Source organism: Protopterus annectens, chromosome 1.part1, assembly GCF_019279795.1.
Source record: "Protopterus annectens isolate FY-2018-M chromosome 1.part1, PAN1.0, whole genome shotgun sequence".
Taxonomy (NCBI): domain Eukaryota; kingdom Metazoa; phylum Chordata; order Ceratodontiformes; family Protopteridae; genus Protopterus; species Protopterus annectens.
This window is the reverse complement of record NC_056726.1, coordinates 1373404684-1373424683: the sequence shown is the minus strand read 5'-3', so window position 1 is coordinate 1373424683 and position 20000 is coordinate 1373404684. Positions and strand designations below refer to the sequence as shown.

Below are 20000 nucleotides of genomic sequence, written 5' to 3'. Positions count from 1 at the left end.
ATTATAGATCATTCTATGGTTTACTATCAAAATACGGAATGCACAATGTTTTTTATTTAAAAGTTCAACTAATAATGTTGATTTTTGGATGATCATTTAAAACAAATGTCAGACGTGATAAACATACGAATGATATTCGAACTCCTGAACTTCTGGATTTGAAAGTCTGTGTTTCCATTTACTTTTTGCAGGGGGACAGGCCCACCCTGCATCCCCCATGTCTAAGTCACAAAACATATTATATATACCAACTCCAAGATCGCACTATAGTGAGGAAAAGGCTAAATTTCCCCATCCACACTGTACCGCGATCTCCATTCAGAAAGTTGACTTCATATTATGCTAATGTATAATCACATTTGCTTGTATAACTTCAACCTCTTTCAATTCAACATTACAACATTTTGAAAACAAGCATTCGACCAGCCTGTATTTGCCTACGAGCCATTCTGTATTTTGATAGTAAACCTCATTCAATAACCTTTCTATTATATTTATTTGAAGCTTTATACTAAAAGCTGAGTGGAATTCAGCACTATTTTGCACTGCATCTGAGAACAAAGTAGGGTAATACTAAAACAAGAAGGATTTGACAGGTTTTTACATTTATACTATCAAATCAACGATGCAGAATGACTTTGTAGAATTTGGAAGTTTAGTAATATTTTTCCTACACAAACAATACTTCAAGGTGGATTACTAATGAATAGCTTATGTCGTAAATGCCACTAACCAAAGTACATATTCTTCTGTGTACCTTCTGTGATGCCAGAACTATCCACAACATTATATGGCTCCCTGTTGGTATTCTGAGGCCCACAACTGCAATAATAATGATTATGAGACTATAAATTTGACTGTGGGGAATACACATTTCAAGACTGCTATAGGTCAAAATATTTACCCTGATCTGAGGTACAGCAACTTTTCACAAGTAGTATATGTATTTGTTAGGGGTGTAGGAGAACATCACTCATTATCTAGGTTGTGGAAAAGAATGCCCCTTGACAAATTCTCTTTGAAAATACAACTGTTTTTTTTTTTTTTTTTTTTTTTTTTTTGTAACTGAATGTAACAGCACGTTTCATAATTCAATGTCTAAATGTTCAAACCTAAGTTAATATTCCCAGTCGTAGGATATGCAGTATGACATCTCCCAGATATGACAGGAGGTCCATTTTATTACAGCAGTAATTAGAATATTTTTGCAATTCCTCTCAGTTGGTGCCACATGGTTAATTTCAGGCTGAGATTATTTGGTCTCACTGCAAACATAATCTGTAAGAACATAGCTGTTATAAAGGATGTCTTATATGTAGCACTTTTTGTAAGACTGACAAAAGATTAAAGTATTTAAAAAGACATTCAGACAGATGATTTGAATCTGGCTCTGGTTTCTGTATGTCTACAAACTAACGTATCTACAACACAAATACTGTTTTTTTGTTTGTTTTTTTTTTATCTCAAAGGAAATGTTACTTATGAACCATCCCACTTTACAAATATCTGATCATAATCATTTCCAGCTGACGTATTTTACTATATATGAATGCATGTTTGGTTGGATCCCGATCTTTAATGTAAGAGGTTACATTTTAATTAATCTAAACATACATAAAAGAAGCTTTTGTAGTAACCGGTGTTCCAGTCCCAGAAGTAAGACAAATTGCTATGGAAAATCTATGCATATCAAAATTAGAGTGCACTAACCCTTGTGTTTAACTGTCCTCCTAGACAAATTAAACAAATCATATATCTAGATAACATCTGCTGATTCATTCGCCCACTGAGTCACTGGATTTACTGAATCACTAATGCCTTCATAAAAAATGCAACTAAAAGCTAAAGGGTTTACCGATGTAATAACATTTTTTGTTTTAGCTTTAGTACTTCATAATCCAATTTTGTTCATCAGATGCCAGTTAAACTTGTACAAACTAAATTCTTGAATTGCCACCCCACCCACTTAGCTTGAACAAGATCATAGTAATCACTGCAGGTAGATTGTGATTTGTAATTTTAAATAATAAACTAGCCTTGTCTTGTTCAGCAGATGTTAAATACAACTGTATACACTAGGACAGTAAAGTATCATAATTACAAACTAAGGTTAATTAAAAACTAAATTAAAACCTATGCTCAGAATTATTTATTTTACTGTGGTCCATACAATCTATGGTTTGTAAAACTGTTTCTAAATAAAAAAAAATGATTTACTGGCTGAGTACAGTCCAAGATTAGTGCTCTCATTTGATATCTGGTGTTCCACATCCTTCAAATAGATCTGATTCCAAGATGACTATCAGTTCATTTTAAGCATTTATTTATTGGATTGAATTTTCTTTACTGGTCTCTGTAATGTTCCATATTTTCTTAAAGTTCTGTACCAACTTCATCAGTAAGTTTCTTCTCTGCCACTGGACTAGTTTAACAAAGGTCAGATAAGCCCAATGCAATATGAGAAATAATTCCTTGTGCCCTTAGGCAACTTCAGTGTACTGAGACTTTAAGTTGTATGAGCTAAGTACACCTGATTTAAATAAAGTAATTGAACACAGCACAACTATGTCAAAATACTTACAAAGAAAAAAACATATAGAGAGAGATAGATAGATATATACACAATGAAAAACATTTCAGCCAGACAAAAAGTAATTGAAAATAAGCAAAAATGAAACAGCACGCGGCTAGCTATGAAGGCCACCACATACTCCATAACCTTAATCCCATCCATTACCCAAACATTATATGTAACCCTAACCCTACAGGTACATCCAATCTGAAATTAAATCTTTATACTAAACCTAACTCTAACCTCATCCCTAAATTTAAATCCACATGTAATTTTAATAATAATTCTAAATGTAGCAATAAAAATTATTTATGTACTAATCATAATGCTCTGTGTTGTCTGTTTTCATTCTTCCTCAACTAATGGGTTTGGATCCAATTCTTGATCTGACTTGGCTGTTATACTAGCTTGTGGCCACCAAACCTCTCAGTCTCTTTCCCTACCCATAATGCACCAACCCCTAACATCTCTCAGATCTTGTTTGCTGCTTGACAGGAAGACTATTATGATATGTCATAACTGGAGCTCAACACAAAAGACAGTAGTGTCCTTGAAGCCTCTCACTCCTTCAGAACTCAGTCATTAAAAATGGTGGGGGTTGGTGGGTGGAGAACTGAGGAAGAACGAAAATGGACAACACAGATGGAACATTATGGTGAGTACATGACTTCTTTATCTGAGTGGGACAGAGTATCTAGCTACCTACAATCCTGGGTGAACTTTAAGGAAGGATATTCCTGATTATGAATGAGCCAAACGCTGCTCTTCCCCTCGAGACCAGATCTAGTTTGCAATGAGTGATAAAGGTATGGAGATTTGATCAAGTTGCAGCTGCACATATATCGTCCATGTAAGATCTAGACTGGAACACAGAAGTTGTTTTCATGGTCTGGTTGAATGAGCTTTTAAATGTTTTGGTAAGGGGAAATTCAGTTTATTACAGACAAAGGAAATACAACCCATCAACTATCTAGCTAGAGTTACCTTTGTAACTGATTCCCCCAATTTAGTATGCACAAAGGAAATAAATAGTGATCTGCCTTTCTAATTTCTTTTGCTCTGTGCAAGTAAAAATCTAATTGTTTATGGACATCCAATAAATGCAGCATAGATCCACCTTTATAAAGAACACTGGCATGTTAATGGATTGGTTGATGTTGGATTCTGACACCATTTTAGGAAGGAAGGAAGTGTTGATACATAACAATACCCTATCCTTATGAAAAATCAAATATGGAGGGTTAGCACATGATGCTTGAATTTATGAAATTCTTCTAGCAGATGTAATTGCAACTAAAAGCATAGTTTTCCAGGTCAGGAATTTAAGTCCACATTTAGCTGTCAGTTCAAAGGGAGAGTAAGTTAAGGCTTGCAGTACCAAATTTAAATCTCAAGATGGAGTGGGGTCTTTATAAGGGGGTCTTAGAAGGAGAGTGCCTCTCACGGTGCCTCTCAAGAAGGCTTTGCAGCTTGGAGAGAGCCAGTGAAGAACTTTTAAATCCCATATGAAAATTAGGGATTGCTTCAAGATGGGCTTTAATAGCTGATGAGCTAGCATCTTCATGAAATAGACTTGACAAAAATTCCAGAACAGATTGAACTGGAGCTGAAAAGGGTTCAGTCTGATTTTGCTCTGCCCAACAAACAAACCTTTTTCATTTACTTCTGTGAAGTTTCCTAGTAGAAGGTTTATGCGAAGATAAAAGTACGGAATGGACAGGCAAAGAGAGCATTAGCTGTCTTGCTTTTAAGTTAATTGGAAAAACTATGCTGTTAATTTGAGGCTTGAGATATCTGGGTGAACCATGTCTGTCAGGTGACACAGTAGGTTTGGAATTGGATCCAGAATCCAGGGTGAATACTGCAGGTGAAGCCAAAGGAAGAAAAAACAAATCTGCCAAAGCCAGTAAGGTTCAATGAGGATGCCTTTGTTCTTCAACCAGGCTGCATTCTGCAGGAATTTGGGAATTAGGGAAGTCGGAGGGTAAGCATACAGAGCACTGTGGGGCCAATCGTGGAGTAGAGCACCTTCGGTGATTCCCCCAGTAGGGGAATTAGGACAGAAAAGCTGCTGCACTTCTTGTTCAGGGGAGAGGCAAAAAGACTGCAGCAAGGCTGGCCCCACTGACTGAAAATCATATCTTTGACGTTGCTTTTGAGGGACCACTAGTGAGGTAGTAAGAAGAACCTGGACTTGCTCAATTTGTCTGCTATCACATTGGACTTCCATGCATTACTATTAGAAAACAGTTGGAAGATATTGCCTATTGCCACACTCTGAGGGCTTCTTGACACAGGGAATAAGATCTGGTTCCCCCTTGTTTTCTGATGTACCAAACTACTGTCTGGAGTGCAATTATTCCAAGAGGGAGAAAGTCTTGAAATGCCTGCAATGCCAAAAGCACTGCTGTCATCTCCAGAACACTGATATGCGAGTTGGCCTCTTTAGGGGACCAATTGCCTTGGACTGTTTTCCCCAGGAAATGCCCCCCCTCCCTCCCGAAGCATCCGTGGTCACTATAGCCTTGGGCTGAGGGAGAATGAAAGGGTGGCCTTGTAATACCTGTTGCAACTGCATCCACAAGCAAAGGTATCTTGAGTAATCCTTATCTTTGCTGACATGGGTTGAAAAAGCATTGACAAATGTATTGCTAGCATCCATTATAGAACTCTCAGGTGGAACCTTGATAAATGAAATAAAATTATTGGCGCTGACATTGACCCCAGAGCTTTTAGAATCAATCAGGCTAAAATTCTGGTACTGCAAATTATTTTCCTGGCCTGCATCCTTATTGTTTGTACTCTTAAAAGAGGAAGATAAACTACCATAGATGCATTGTTGAACACAGCCCCTATGAACTGTAATATCTGGGTTAGTTGTAAGTGAGACTTGTCATATTTTATGGTTATTCTGGGATTTGAACAAGTTTGTAGTACCTGCTTGCATGCATCTATCAGTCAATGCCTATTTGGGGTGGTACTGAGTCCATCATCTCAGGTGAGCTACTACAAATGCGATGTATTTGGTGAACACACTGGGGGCTTTGGTGAGGCCAAATGGCTGTGCTCTGAACTGTTACTGACTGGCTCTCAGCCAGAAGCATAAGTACCTTCTGGATCATCTGTTCATCTTTATGTGATAGTAAACATCCTGAAGTTCTTTGGAGCACATAAAGTCATCTTTGCCCAGAAAGGATCGAATGGACTGAAACATGACCATCCAGAACTTTGTGCATTGAACTGACTTGTTCAATACACTGAGATCCAAAACTGGCCATCAGTCTCCTGCTTTCATTGGCACTAAAAAGAATTTTGAGTAAGTTGCAGATTTTATTCAGTCTGGTGGGACCTCTTGAGCGCCTATTTTCTTAGCAGCTTTTGCATTCCTACTGCTGCTGCTTTCCTCTGATTGGGTGGAACACTGGCAAATTTTCTTAACAATGGAGGACGCAGGGAAAATGGAATTATATAACCTCTAGAAATAATTTAATGCACCCAGTTGTCTTTTATGGTATCTAGCCAGGTTCATAGGCACAGAGGTAAGTGATCCCTGACAGCCTCCATAAGTGGGCAATCGTGTCTCCTTTCAGGAGCACTGATAGAGTCTGTTGGAAAAGGAATCTCTAGAGTCCTGTTTTTTGGGCCTCCTCTGCCATGGGGGCATTCTCTTCCATTACAGCTCCCCCTCTGCCTCTTGGGGAACTATCTCCATGTGCACCCAGGAAAGGGCCTTGAGACTTTCTGAACCACATTTTTCGACGTCCCAGTTGATTCCTGGAAAAGGTCCTTTGAGGGTCAAAAAATACACGCCCACTGCAGAGAGGGTTTTTATGTCTTTCTCACACCTGGAAAGTGTGTTCTTCACTGTGGGGCCACACAAAGAAGTGCTGTCAAAAGGAGCACTGATGGATGAGGACTTGAAGAGCTCCACAAAACCACACAGGTGCAATCAGGCATGCATCCTGATGGAAATACCTGTGCCCGTGGCCCTTGAGATGCCTTCTGTAGCATGCATCATAAGCCTCATGAACAAATTAAATATAGCTTGTAGGGTAGCCAACTGAGAGACTCCTGAAGATTGAGCCTCAGCAGTCTTAGTTCCAGAAAGAGACTTTGATAGCTCTTTAACTCTTTGAAATCTCATAAAATGTGCCAGGTAGTTCAGTGGTACGAGTTCAAAAGTCACTGAAGCATAAACATGCTTCCCAAATCTGTCAATCACCCTTGATTCACTTTTAGGAGAATGGACAGTGGAACTCTGGTCAGCAAGTTCCATTTTGTAGCTGCCACCATGACCATGACATCCACTGGCAACCCTCTACCCCAAAAATCCCTTCCTACTGGTAGAGCCAGAATCCTGTCTGGTCTCTTGGGGGTTGGCTCAACTGAACCAGATTCCTTCCGTGTCTGTCTAGAGACCAAATCAATGAGCTCATTGGTTTGTGGAGTAACCCAGGAGGTAGATGGGCCAGGTCCAAAGGCTTCAAGAAATACTGATACTCCACAGAAAGGTCTTGGGAAGACCAGCCACCCTTCTGTTTAATGATCTCAAGAATGTCTCCAAATGAGACATCATTGGGTGGTGATTTTGGGGACTCCTCTCTTTCATCAACATCAGCATCCTCACTTGACTGACTCTTAAGGAGAGTCCAAGTGCCTCCTTGGGCCCTTTCTCTTTCTAAGGACTTCCTCAGTGGAGTGGTCCGGTGAAGTATCAGAACAGATTTGGGTACCCTGCTGGGTAGTCTGGAAGCTTTTAGCTGGCTGTCCCTGCGGGGTAGAATGTTTAGGCTCATGGTGCAAAGTTATCTAAGAAGTAAAGGGTGGATCAAAGGGGGTAGGACCCATCTGTCCTGCCAAAGCAGAGCACACTCTTTTCACAACTTCAAAGGCAGATTGCTCAGGAGAGAAGGGAAAAGCAATTTTCTGGCTAGACACCTCCGTCTGCTCCAAAAACAACCCATCTGATGCAGAAGTCAGAGCTGAGCTATCCAGTGCTGAAGTTCTGAGAGGAAGACATGGCTTCAAATACCTTGGAGTTGACTCCAACCTCGAGGATCCAACAGGAATGCTTTGGCTCTGACAGTCATCTGGCTCAGAGGATATTGGAGCCGATGCATTCAGAGTAGTATTCAAATTCAAAGAAAGACTTTTCTTTGGATCTGAACCAGATGAACCTGGAAAGCTCAGATATTAGGATGCTAAAAAACAGGTTGGATTAGGGAAGGAGTTGTAATGGCTGGTGTAGTCGATGATTGGACTTCCTGACCCGAAGGGGTAGGAGTTGTAAGAACTCCCATCTGATTTGCACCGTGAAGAATTTCCTCATTATCCTCTCCACATCTGCTTCAGTAAGACTCATGGAGGAATGAGATGATGCTAGGGATGGCAATTCGTAACACCTCTTTAAAAAGGGAGACGGCACTCTGGACGGGACTGGATCCAGATGAGGAGAGTAAGTTGTTCTTAATAAATGCTTCAGATCTGAGGCTGCAGAATCCCATACAGGATTGATCAGATCCAATGAGGGTCGGACAGTAATTTCGGATGAGATTTATCTTTTGCCTTTTTAGGTTCTGAGGAAGAAGAGGCTGAGAAATCAGAAGGCTTAGAACTTTTTGTAAGGTTTCTAGCTTTGTGTTTGGGGACTGAGCACCAGTAATGGCTTCAGAGAAGAAAGTCAGCAGCAAGCCTTTCAAAACCAATCTGTTTCTCCTGTTAGCTAGTGTTTAGGAGTTAAACCCATGACAGATACTGCAATCCTGTTGTACATGATCCAGGCCCAAGCAATATACACAAAGATTACGGGCATCGGAATAAAGTAACTTGCCCCAACACATCACATTTTTAAAATCTTGAGTGACCTTTTCTGGACATTCTGAACATGGAAAAACTACAGTAAGAACAAAATTACTAAACTAAACTTTGTTTTTTTTTGTTGTTAACTAGAAAATGTAACTTTAACTAGAAAGTTAAATACCAACAATGGTAGCAAAGAAATACAATTATCTTGTAAAGAGGAATATTACCAACTGTGGTAAGGGAAGAGATATACAGTAAGTGTAAATGGAGTAGAGAAGGAGGGCTAGGCCTACCAACAATGGTAGGAAAAGGTACACTCAAAGGTGTATGAAGTAAAGGAATGTAGCAGTAATGGCTTAAAAATAAAGGTAAAGATTAAATAAGTAGCTGTAAATAAGTAGTTTTAAATAGAAAATGTGCAAGAAGGACTTATCTCCCACTCTATACTTGGGAGTTGAAAACAACCATGTCTAAATGTGAAAGCAGCAAATGAGATCTGAGAGACGTTAGGGATTGGTGCATTTTGAGTAAGGAAGGAGCTCGAGAGTTTTTTGGTGGCCACTAGTCTAACAGCCGAGTTGGATCTGAGGATCGGATCCGAACCAATTAGTTGAAGAATGAATGAAAACTGACATCAGATTCTGTAAACTAACCCTAATTCCAAGGTAACTAAAACCAACTCCACAGTCCTTATACCAAACCCTATCTCTAACCATAAACTCATTGTTAACAAATCAGTAGAACAATCACCACTAGCCAAATATTTCATTCACATTATGCAAACAGAGTTCACTTTAATTTGTACAAAGAAAATTCAAACAACACGATTCATCCAAATTACTCATTAAATCTACTCTTGGCCAAAGGGACAAGGAATATGCGTTTTGATCTGAGGGACAGCACCATCTATGAGAAGAACGTTTTGATTCTTTACCAGGCAAAGGATACAGAATTATCAAAAATGATCCACTGAGTGCTTAGATATGTAGATCAAATGGGTTCTTAGATACACATCCCTACTTACCTGAAGTCTGCACAAAGGTAGGGAAGGATGTTTCATCCTTACCCACTTCTGCAGACACTTCAGTAACAAGAGCATATTTGGAAATACTGTGACTGCTGTTGCAAGCAGATGATAAAATGTGCATGAAAACACCCTGTTACAACTACAATTTATTCCTCCGTCAGAATTATGTCATTCAGTTTATTACTTTTTAAGATGTTATTCTCTTAGGCAACACCTAGTGAACACACAGACTTATCTGTACACATTACTGATACAGAAGTAGCTTTATACAGAAGTAATACGATAGAGAAATGTAACAGGAACAACATTCAAAATGTTCAAACCTTTAGGAGTTCGAAATAGAATCGGCTCAGAAAGTGGCCCAACTCCTTTCGTGTTGCGTGCCTGGATCCTGAAGTAATAAACGGTGTCAAGGTTTAAGTCCATGATTTGATGGGTGAGTCTGTCTCCACTAATTAGTTCCATAACCCAGTCATCTATTGGCGAGTTCTTTTCCATAGTATAGAACAGGATGTAACCTAAAAAATCATAAGGGAGAATATTACAAAGTAAGTATTTCATGCACCATACCAGAATTTATAATCAGTGAAATTTTGTCTAGGAATGTAGTACCACAGTGTATCTTTTGATCACTTTTAACTGGACAATCCCCTATGTCAGTGAAAGGGCAGTGGGTATCTTAGAGTCATGTAATAAGTTCCTGTTGACATTTTGAAGATGTAAATGTGATGCACTCAGACTAAGACTTCTTGTCAAGTATGACATTCTCTGAGTTAGTACACGTAAGTAGCAGGGTGTGGGTGGCAAGGGTAAAAGGAACCAAAGCCCACTTGCAAAAGCACTTTAATGTCATTAGAGTGAGATTCGAGAATCACCCTATTTCTTTAACTGTCAAAGCTGCAGCTGTAATCACAAGTCTTGCATTTCTGAGTTGGAAGCTGATGGAAGTTGTCTTTTGTTCCTTCTGTCCATCTTTACTACTAAGAAAGAAAATGTCTGTCTATAGCATGACTCTTTTTTATAAGGCACATACATAAGTACATTAAATTTTTGTCGCACATTTATCTTGTACTATACATATTCTCATAAATGTCATTTTTTTCTCTAGTTTTATGTGAATAAAGTGCCACAGTTTTCCAAATAACGGGCTACTAGAGATAATTTATTTACTTATCTACATAAAAAAATACATTTCTCATACAGAGGAAAGGCATACACATATAACAGTTTAGTTTCCAAGTTGCAGAGATTTTAAGGAAATGTTAATTTGAAAAATGCAGTTGTGTAAGTAAACTTGCCATAACAGTAGATGCTTGAATGGATCATTGTAGAAGTAGCCCAAGTTATATTACTTGTATCCTGCCAAGATCAGACCAGCTGGCCCACTTCCAAAGCTTTAGAACATCTTCCACTCTTCCTACCACTGTATCACTCGAGGACAGCAGGATAAAAACAGTGCCTATGTGGCAAAACTTCGGAGTGTTCTTGTCCCAGAATAGTGAGGCTAGAGCACTGACAGTTAAATATGTGCTAGGGAAACCAAGAAAGCATATAAATCCACATCTTGGCAAAAGGGAAAATAAAAGAAGGTGGATAGAGGGAGGCTGCGGTTACTGCAACAGTGATCTATTTAAACATCTAGTGTTATGGTAAGTTGTTTCACAAATGCATTACGTTCATTATTAGACCATTCTTGCAGTAGCCTTAACTATATGTAATGAATACCAGATCTTAGAAATAAAGGAAAGAGTAAGAAAAATGGCAATCCAGAAACTTCTGGAGAATAGTCTTAGCAAAGCCTTCTCTGAACCTGTATAAAGGGGTCGATTTTCACCCATCAGACGTACCTTTTATTGAACATCTTCTCCATAAACACTAACCCTCGAACGTCCCTTTTACAATAATATTGTAGTTGGCCAACATTAAGGAAGTACCAAGGTGCATAAGGTAAGCTAAACACACTCTTTTAGAAATTTCCCCTTTCCCCCACTGTAGTGTAATCTCAGAGATGGTATATATAGTTAGAGGGGTATGGGGCCTAGGCCCCCATTTTGATATAATCAACTATGGTGGGGGGAACAGCCCCAATACCCCCCTAACTACATATACCAACTCTGAGATTGCACTACAGTGGGTAAAAGGGCAAGTTTATTAAATGGTTTCTTTAGCTTACCTTATGCACAGCAGTACTTCCTTGTTGTTGGCCAGCTATTGCACTTTGATGATTTTCTTTACAATGCTTTGTCTGTTCAACCCTCTTCAAGAGAAACCTTGACGAGTGGATGGGAAACAGAAAGTTTACCCCAGGGATTACTTCAATGGCTCTGCTGGGCAGAGGCACAGGGAACTAATCTAAGGGGGCGGCGAAAGCCAACACATTCTGGCTAGGCTTATAAATGCCTTCGGGCAGATAGCCTAGTACCTACCTATAAACCTATGAACCTAATAAAAGGGACACTTGAGGGTTAGTGTTCATGGAACATAGACCCGTATAAATAATCAAGTTGGCATAACCTGATAAAGTTTTCCCAGATAACCAAGTTTTTCTTTCTAATAGGATTCTAGAAACCACCCATTTACAAAGAGCCATGGAAGAAGCTGAAATCCTGGTAAAGTGTCCCTGACTTTGCCTGGAACTGTTTTATTATGGTAAGCATAACACAAATCAGTTTACCTTCATAGGAAACAAACAGCTGATCACACATCTTGAGAATGTAGTATAAGAGTTTATCTTGGGACACCTAGAGGGAGTAAAATTCTTCTCCCTTATTTATCAGCACATCAACATAATTTCCTCACTAAATAAGGTTTCAACACATAAACCCACATATGCAGACATACAAGTAACTTACCAAAACCTCAGAGGCCTTGTGTATGCTGCCTTCAGAAACTATGTGCAAACAAAACCAAGTCAATACCAACCGCTACACATAAAAATGCACATCACAGGGTCACCAAAAGCAACCCCTTAAAGCAAAACATCACATATTCAAACATCTTGGTCAGAAGGGACTCCATTGTGAGATATACAGACATCCCTCTTACCAAGTTGGATAAAGAGAGGCCTGTCAGTGTCCAGGATTCATCAGATCATGCAGGCACTCAGGTCACTCAGCTTCAAGTATCAGTATGACTTAGTCATAGCCCATGTGGGTGTGAATGATCTTAGATGGACCTCTCTGAATACTTTTTGCAGGCTGGTATGAGCCTTACATTGAACAACATTCTACCCTCACCAAGAATGATATCACAATACAAACAGAAAATGATTGACTTCAATAATCAGCTTAGCTACTGGTGTCATTCCAAGGGGATCCAGTATCTGCCATCCTGGGATGAAAAAAATCGACAAACGATGCTGCTTTGCAGGGGAAAAGGTATGCACCTGTTGCATCTAGGCTTTCAGATACTGGCCAAAGCATTAGCCATGCCATAGTGCCTTTTTTTTGCAGTGCCAAAGCAACAAACCTACCAACATAACAGATTCTTTTAATGCCAAAAAATATCTCTTGTTTTTCCTGCTTTACTAGTTTAGTCCAGTTTCAGAGTTGCTGATTCCTGGGCTTTGGTTGTAGTTCCTGTGTACTGTTTCCTTGCCTTATTTGGGGGAGAGGAAGTTACCTTGCTTACCAGTGGGAGTGGGAAGCATTGAGCTGCCTTTTGTCCAGTTTTGTGAGGTTTCAGCCAGTAACTAGTAGTTTATTGGTCGTTTTGGGCCAGTTTCTAGCTTTTTCCAGCCCCCTGGTATAAAACACGGTAAACGCGCGTTAGCGCGATTTAGCGCGATTTAGCGCGGAGCTGCCACTGTTGCACACTAGGGCAGCGCCGGTTAGGCAGATTTAAACTATTCGGGCTACCTAAAGTCCACTCTTCAAATTTTCCCTTAAAACTACCTTCCTCGAACTATACTACTGATCTAATCAGCGTATCCTATAACTAAAAGATCATCTCCACTTGACTCCAAGTAGACTATTCTCTATCTGTTAAACCTAGCACTTGCTCCTACAGTACTTATTACCTTGATACGGCACTCTTGTCATAGATAGTACCCCAAAAAGGAAACCCCCCATTTCTCCGTCACCCACGTCCCCCTGAATCTTTTTTAAAGTTTTTGTCTATCCTTCTAGCATGTCGAGGGATCAGTTGCTAGTGTCCTCTCCTGCTCAGCTGGTGAACCTGGGAATACTGAGGCAATGTTACAATTGCCTCATGTACACAGACAACCCTCTCCTCCTCCCACAGAACACAAATACATGCGAGAGATGCAACTATACGGCCAAACTGGAGGCTGAGCTCTCTCAACACAGGACTGGCAAGACCAGTCAGGAGGAGAAGGTTACCACACACACTATAGACCCAGTCTCACATAGCACCATTACAACCTCAAATCATACACATAAACACACAAAGACATACTCGGAGGCTCTGATCAAAAATCTACCAAAACAGCAGAGGCCACCAAAGCAGACACCCAAACAACCACCACCTCAGAACACAACACCTGCAACACATAGACCTCACAGTCAGAGTGTCAAACAGTCACAGCCCTTAAGGCCAAACACAATGCCAGACACACTAGTCATTGGTGACTCCATAGTCAGACACACTGACATCCCGCTCACCAGATTGAGTAAGGAGAAGGTCACAGTAAGCTGCCTGTCGGGCGCTAGAATCCTCCACATAACGCAAGCACTCAGGTCTCTCAACAGCAAGTACAAATATGACTCAGTCATTGTCCATGCTGGTGTAAACGACCTGAGACGTACCTCCTTGGACTACATGAAAAGAGACATTGAGGAGCTCTCTGATTATGTAGCCCAGGCAGGTATGACCCTGACCTTGAGCAGTATCCTACCTTCACCAAGAGTGATGCCACAATACAGAGATAAGATGATCAGCTTTAACAATTGGCTTAAACACTGGTGTCATTCAAAGGGGATCCAGTATCTGTCTGCCTGGGATGACATGCTGGACAAGCCACGCTGCCATGAGGACAGCTTGCACCTGTCACCCTGGGATTCGGATATTGGCAAAGGCTCTTGCCACCCCATAGTGCCTTTTTAGGCAAGGCTCAAATTCTAAACCTACCACCCTAGAACACAATAAAGGAAAAAAACTAAGGGTAATGCTGCTCAATGCCAGAAGTCTCAATCTCAAAATGCACGCACTCGAGGCCCTTCTCAGTATGGAGAACATCGATGTCTGTGCTGTGACAGAAACCTGGTTCAAGGCTCCTGAGAGCACCCCAGCGCTATCAGGTTTTACCTCATATCATGCGTTCCGGCCCCAAAATCCGGACAATACCAAGAAAGGAGGGGTATCCATATTCATCAAAGACACCCACACCTCAAGACTGGTGGCAATGCACGATGCATCGGAGACCATCCAGGTGCAATTAACCATAGGCAAGACTGCTCTGCAAATTGTAGCATGTTACAGGCCACCCTCACAAACTCAGGAACCTCACATGGCCTTCCTGAAAACACTAGAGGGATAAATGTATCACCAAACACCATCATACTAGGTGACTTCAATTACCCTAATATAGACTGGGAACACTACTCAAGCCCAAACACCCTAGCCCAAAAGTTCCTGGAATTCATAAACTCAAATGCCATGGAACAACTAGTCACCATCCCACAAGAGGAGATAACATACTTGATCTCATCATCACGAACATGGGAGCACAATGTTCAACACCGGAAGTATACCCCTCACTGGTGAGATCAGATCACAAACTAATCTCGCTGAAGGTCCTCATCCCACCCCCACCTGAAATAAAAAAGACCACAGTAAAGAACTTCTCAAAAGCCGACTTCACACTTCTAAAGACTAGTGTGGTCTCCTTTTAGGCCCCGAGCCGGCGGAAAACAGTACTCAAGCCGCTGAATCACTTACAAACACCTTCTACCAGCACCTGCAGGACTGCATGGATAAGGCAATCCCAAACAAAACAAAGACTCTTAGTACCAAAGGCAAGCATCCAGTCTGGTGGACCCCAGCCATAAACAAACTCTACAATAAAGGAGGAAGCTACTACAAGATAGAGCAAAATCCTTAAAAGGTAAGACACCCTTGATCACTATAAGTAAAAACTAAGAGCTCTCATAAAATCATCCAAAGCAAATTTCGAGAGAAAAATAGCTAAAGACTCAAAAGACAATCATAAGGCCTTCTTTAGCTATGTTAGAAACCTAGGAGGAAACTCCCAGATATGCTCAGAACTAGTTCAAAATGATGTGAAGATTACTGATCCTACAGACATTGCCAACATACTGGCTGACAGGTTCAGTGCAAACTTCTCCCCTCCCCAAAGGAGAGATATCTATACCAAAGCGATTGCAGCCCCCAAACATCTCCAGCGCCCAAGTGAGAACTGCTCTCTCCAAAGCAAAAACACAGCATCCATGGGACCTGATGGTGTCCCCGGCTGTGTGCTCCACGAACTCAATGAGGAATTAAACCCACAGCTAGGACAGCTGTTTAATCAAAGTCTTACCTCTGGATACGTACCCAAGGGTGGCGTGCTGCAACTGTGGTCCCACTTCACAAAGGCGGTGCCTCCACCGACCCTGGAAATTACCGGCCCATTAGCTTGACAAGCCTTATCTGCAAAGCCATGGAGAGGATCATAATGGACCTCATAAATAAAGACATAGGGAATTTGCAGACTTTGGATCCAACCCAGTTTGGCTTTGTCAAAGGCAGATCATGCCTTTTAAACTTGGTTGACTTCTTGAAACAGTCACCAAAGCCATTGACGAGGAAAGGCAGTCCATACAGCCTACCTCGATCTGGCTAAGGCCTTCGATACAATACCCCACTCAGGTATCATTGAAAAACTCATCAGCTTAAATGTTAACCCATACATCACAAGATGGGTTGCAAACTGGCTGAGTGACAGAACCCACAGGGTCAGAGTTGCTGGCGCCATGTCAGACTCAAAACCTGTCACAAGTGGTGTCCCACAGGGCTCAGTCCTGGGCCCACTCTTGTTTGGCATCTACTTTTCAGTACAAGCAAACACAGGAGGGTTATGGCTGACAAAGTTTGCAGATGACTGCAAACTGGGCGCCATAGTAGAAAACACATCTGACACAGATATCCTTCAGAAGGGTCTCACAGAAGCGGATGACTGGTGCCAGAGCCACGGCCTGAAGTTAAATGCCAAAAAACGCATAGTCATACCCTTTGGGAAAAACAAGGTTACCCCTAGCTACCAAATAGGTGGCAATCCACTGAGCACAGAAGAAGTTATCAGGGACCTGGGGACCCAGGTTGATAGTAGTCTGTCATTCGACACCCATGTAGCTAAAGTAGTTAGGAAGACCTTCTACATTGCCCACCTTATCATGAAGGGATTCTCATCTAGATCAAGGGAGGTCATAGTCTCCCTTTACTCATCACTCATCAGACCAATGATTGAGTACAATGCCCCATTCGGGATGTATCTGACCCGACACTTGCAGCAGCTGGAGAGGCCACAAAAGTTCCTCACCAAAAGGATAAAGGGTCTCAAAAATCTGTCCTATGCTGACCGACTGAAAGAACTCCAGCTCTATTCAGTAAACGCACGCTTGCTCAGAGGTGACCTTTGCCTAACATACAAGGCCATGTCAAACCCAGATTTGATGAATATGCTTCACCTCAAAAATCTAGATCCATCAGAGCCACAAGGGCGGAGACTTAAACCTCGACACGGCTATTAATAGGGCGTGCTGGAGGGATAGATTCATCACCCAAAGACTCCTATGCTGTGGAACAAAATCCCGGTACATGTGAGGCAGAGCACCTCGCTGGCCTTGTTCAAGAGAAATCTTGACCAATGGATGGGAGATCGCAGATATACCCCAGGGATTACCTCAGTGTCACTGCTCAACAGAGGCACAGCAAAATAATGGGTATAGTTCCCCATACTAAAGGGGTGGCGTAAGCCACAAAACGATGGGCTAGGCTTGTAAATGCCCTCGGGCAGATAGCCTAGTATGAACCTATGAACCTATGAACCTATGAGCCATGCTGAAGGTACTACTCTTCAGTGCTAGGAATCTTAACAAGAAACTGCACTCCATTGAAGCACTCCCCACCCTGGAGAATGCTGATGCCTGTGTAGTTACAGAGACTTGGTTCAAGATTGAGAAAAGCACCCCAGGAGTGCAAGGCTACAGTGCTTATCACACATTCACACCACCCTCTGGAAAAGAAAAAAATGAAAGAAGGAGGTGTTTCCATTTACATAAAAAAACAATCACAACACTAGACTGCAAGCAGGATGACTCATTTGAGTTACTCCTTGTCCAGCTGTCCATAGGAAAAATTCCACACCATATCATTACTAACTACAGGGCACTAATCATGAGCCATGAAAACCACTCCACATACCTAAAGTTAATAGAATCACTAACCATTCAGCCTAACACACTATACATGAGTGATTTTAACTACCTTTCCATAAACTGGGGAACATATATGACCACTAACATGCAAGCCCAAATATTTCTGGACTTTTGTCAATGCAAACACTCTGGAACAGCTGGTCTGCACTCTGACTATAATCTTAAATATCCCTGACATAGTACTCACAAACATAGGGAGCAGTGAACCTTCCCAGCGTAATGTCCTCACTGGTAAGATTGGATCATAAATCAGTCTCCTTTGAAATAAAGGTAATGGTAGGACCCCCATCATAAACTCATAGGATCATAGGAAGTCACTAGGCTAATGGTCCTAGGGACCTTACAAGCCTAGCCAAGTTCTACCCTTATTTCCACAATCAGAACCTAATGCCTGTGTCCAAGAGGGACACAGGTTTAACTCCCATCAAACCTTAAAACCCTAAACATTTTCCAAGGCAAATTTCTTTCTAAGTGATAGTACAGGTAATTTTAATGCTCCACCAACCCCGAAAACATGGAGGCCTATGCAGTTATATATGAATGCCCTGTACAGCCACTTAACTGTATAGAAATGGTAGTACCTGACTAAACTAAACCCAGGACTAGCCAGGAAAACAAGCTACCCTGGTGGACCCCTGGCATAAATAGACTATACAACAGAAGAAATACATTTCTGTCTAGAAGTAAGTGGGAGGGTGCACAACAGAGAAATAAAATCCATCATTAGTCTCAACAGGCAAATCAGAGGACTAGTCAAGTCTTCAAAAGCTAAATGAGACTAAACCAGCCTCCCAGGCAAAGGATAACCACAAAGCATGTTTTGAGTTATGTCCAAAATCCAACGGGAAACACTCAACAATGTACTGAGTAGGCTGTAGATGGCACTGCCTATGCTCAGCCAGAAGAAATAGTAAACCTGCTGGACGATAAATGCAGGTCAGATTTTACCTCCTCATCACCTCTGGTCATTCCTCATTAAATACTCCTTACCACTTCTTTGCCTGTTATCACAAAAGAACAGGTCATCCCTGCACTCTCTAAAGCTAGAAACATGGCATGAGTTGTTCCTGATGGAATCCCAGGGTGCTTATTAAACAGCTTGAAACATGACCTATCAGACCCACTCAGATCTCTATTTAACCACAGTCTCCAGACAGAAATTGTCCCAGTACAGTGTAGGACAGCAGCAGTCACCCCTTTGCACAAGGGGGACCATCAACTGACCCAGAAAACTACCAACCCATAAGTTTGACTAGCTTCATTTGCAAGGCTATTGAAAAGATAATCATGGACCTGATTAACAATGCCATAAGAATTTTCAGACTCTAGACCCAATCCACTTCAGCTTCATCAAGGGCAGGTCCTCCCTGCTAAATCACCAAGGCCGTGGATGAGGGTAAGACAGTGTATACACCAACTTTGACCTGGCCAAGTTATGTGATACAATACCCCACTCAGAGTCTTGGAGAGTCCCTTTTATGTCTATTGCAGATAAACTCACAAAATTGAGCATAAACCTCTACATCACCAGTTGGAAAGGGAAATGGCTAACAGTTAGAACACACATTATTAGAGTCCAGCAAGAGGCCAGTGCTGGGCCCCCTCCTGTTTGGTGTATAATTATCAGCTATCAAGGCAAATGTAAATAGCCTTTGGCTGACCAGGTTTTTTGATGACTGTAAGGTGGGGGCAATCTACCCAAATGATGATGCTATCCTACAGAAAGATCTGATGAAGACTAATGATTGGTGTCAGAGCCATGGCCTCAAACTAAATGTAAAGAGGTGCATAATAATACCCTTGGGGAAATCAAATACACTTGCAAATTACAACATTGATAGCATCCCTCAAAGAATGGACCCAGTGGTGAGAGATTTGTGTACTTAGAGAGATAGTAATCTGAACTTTGGCCGCCATGTGTCCAAAGTGGTGAGGAGATCCTTCTATGTGGCTCAGCTTGCAAGAAATGGCATGGCATCCAAATCTAAGGGTATCATAATACCACTGTAGTGGGCCCTCATCAGACCAGTAATTCAGTACAATGCACCCTTTGGCATGTACCTTGCCAGGCACCTGCAACAGCTGCAGCATCCTCAGAGGTCTCTCACCAAAAAAGTATAACTAACATGTCATATGCAGACTGATTAAAAGCCCTATCACTGTATTCAGTTTCCTATCAATTACTAAAGGGTGATCTGTGCCT

The 20000-nt window shown here is 41.3% G+C and overlaps 1 protein-coding gene across 1 annotated transcript in view; it reads right to left on the bottom strand.

Moving 5' to 3' along the window:
- Positions 1–20000, bottom strand: part of DCC (DCC netrin 1 receptor) — a 2283601-nt gene that overhangs the window by 214716 nt on the left and 2048885 nt on the right. The window contains exon 20 of the mRNA XM_044089014.1: positions 9725–9919. Coding sequence (XP_043944949.1) covers positions 9725–9919 — 195 coding nt within the window. The remainder of the gene's footprint in view (positions 1–9724; positions 9920–20000) is intronic.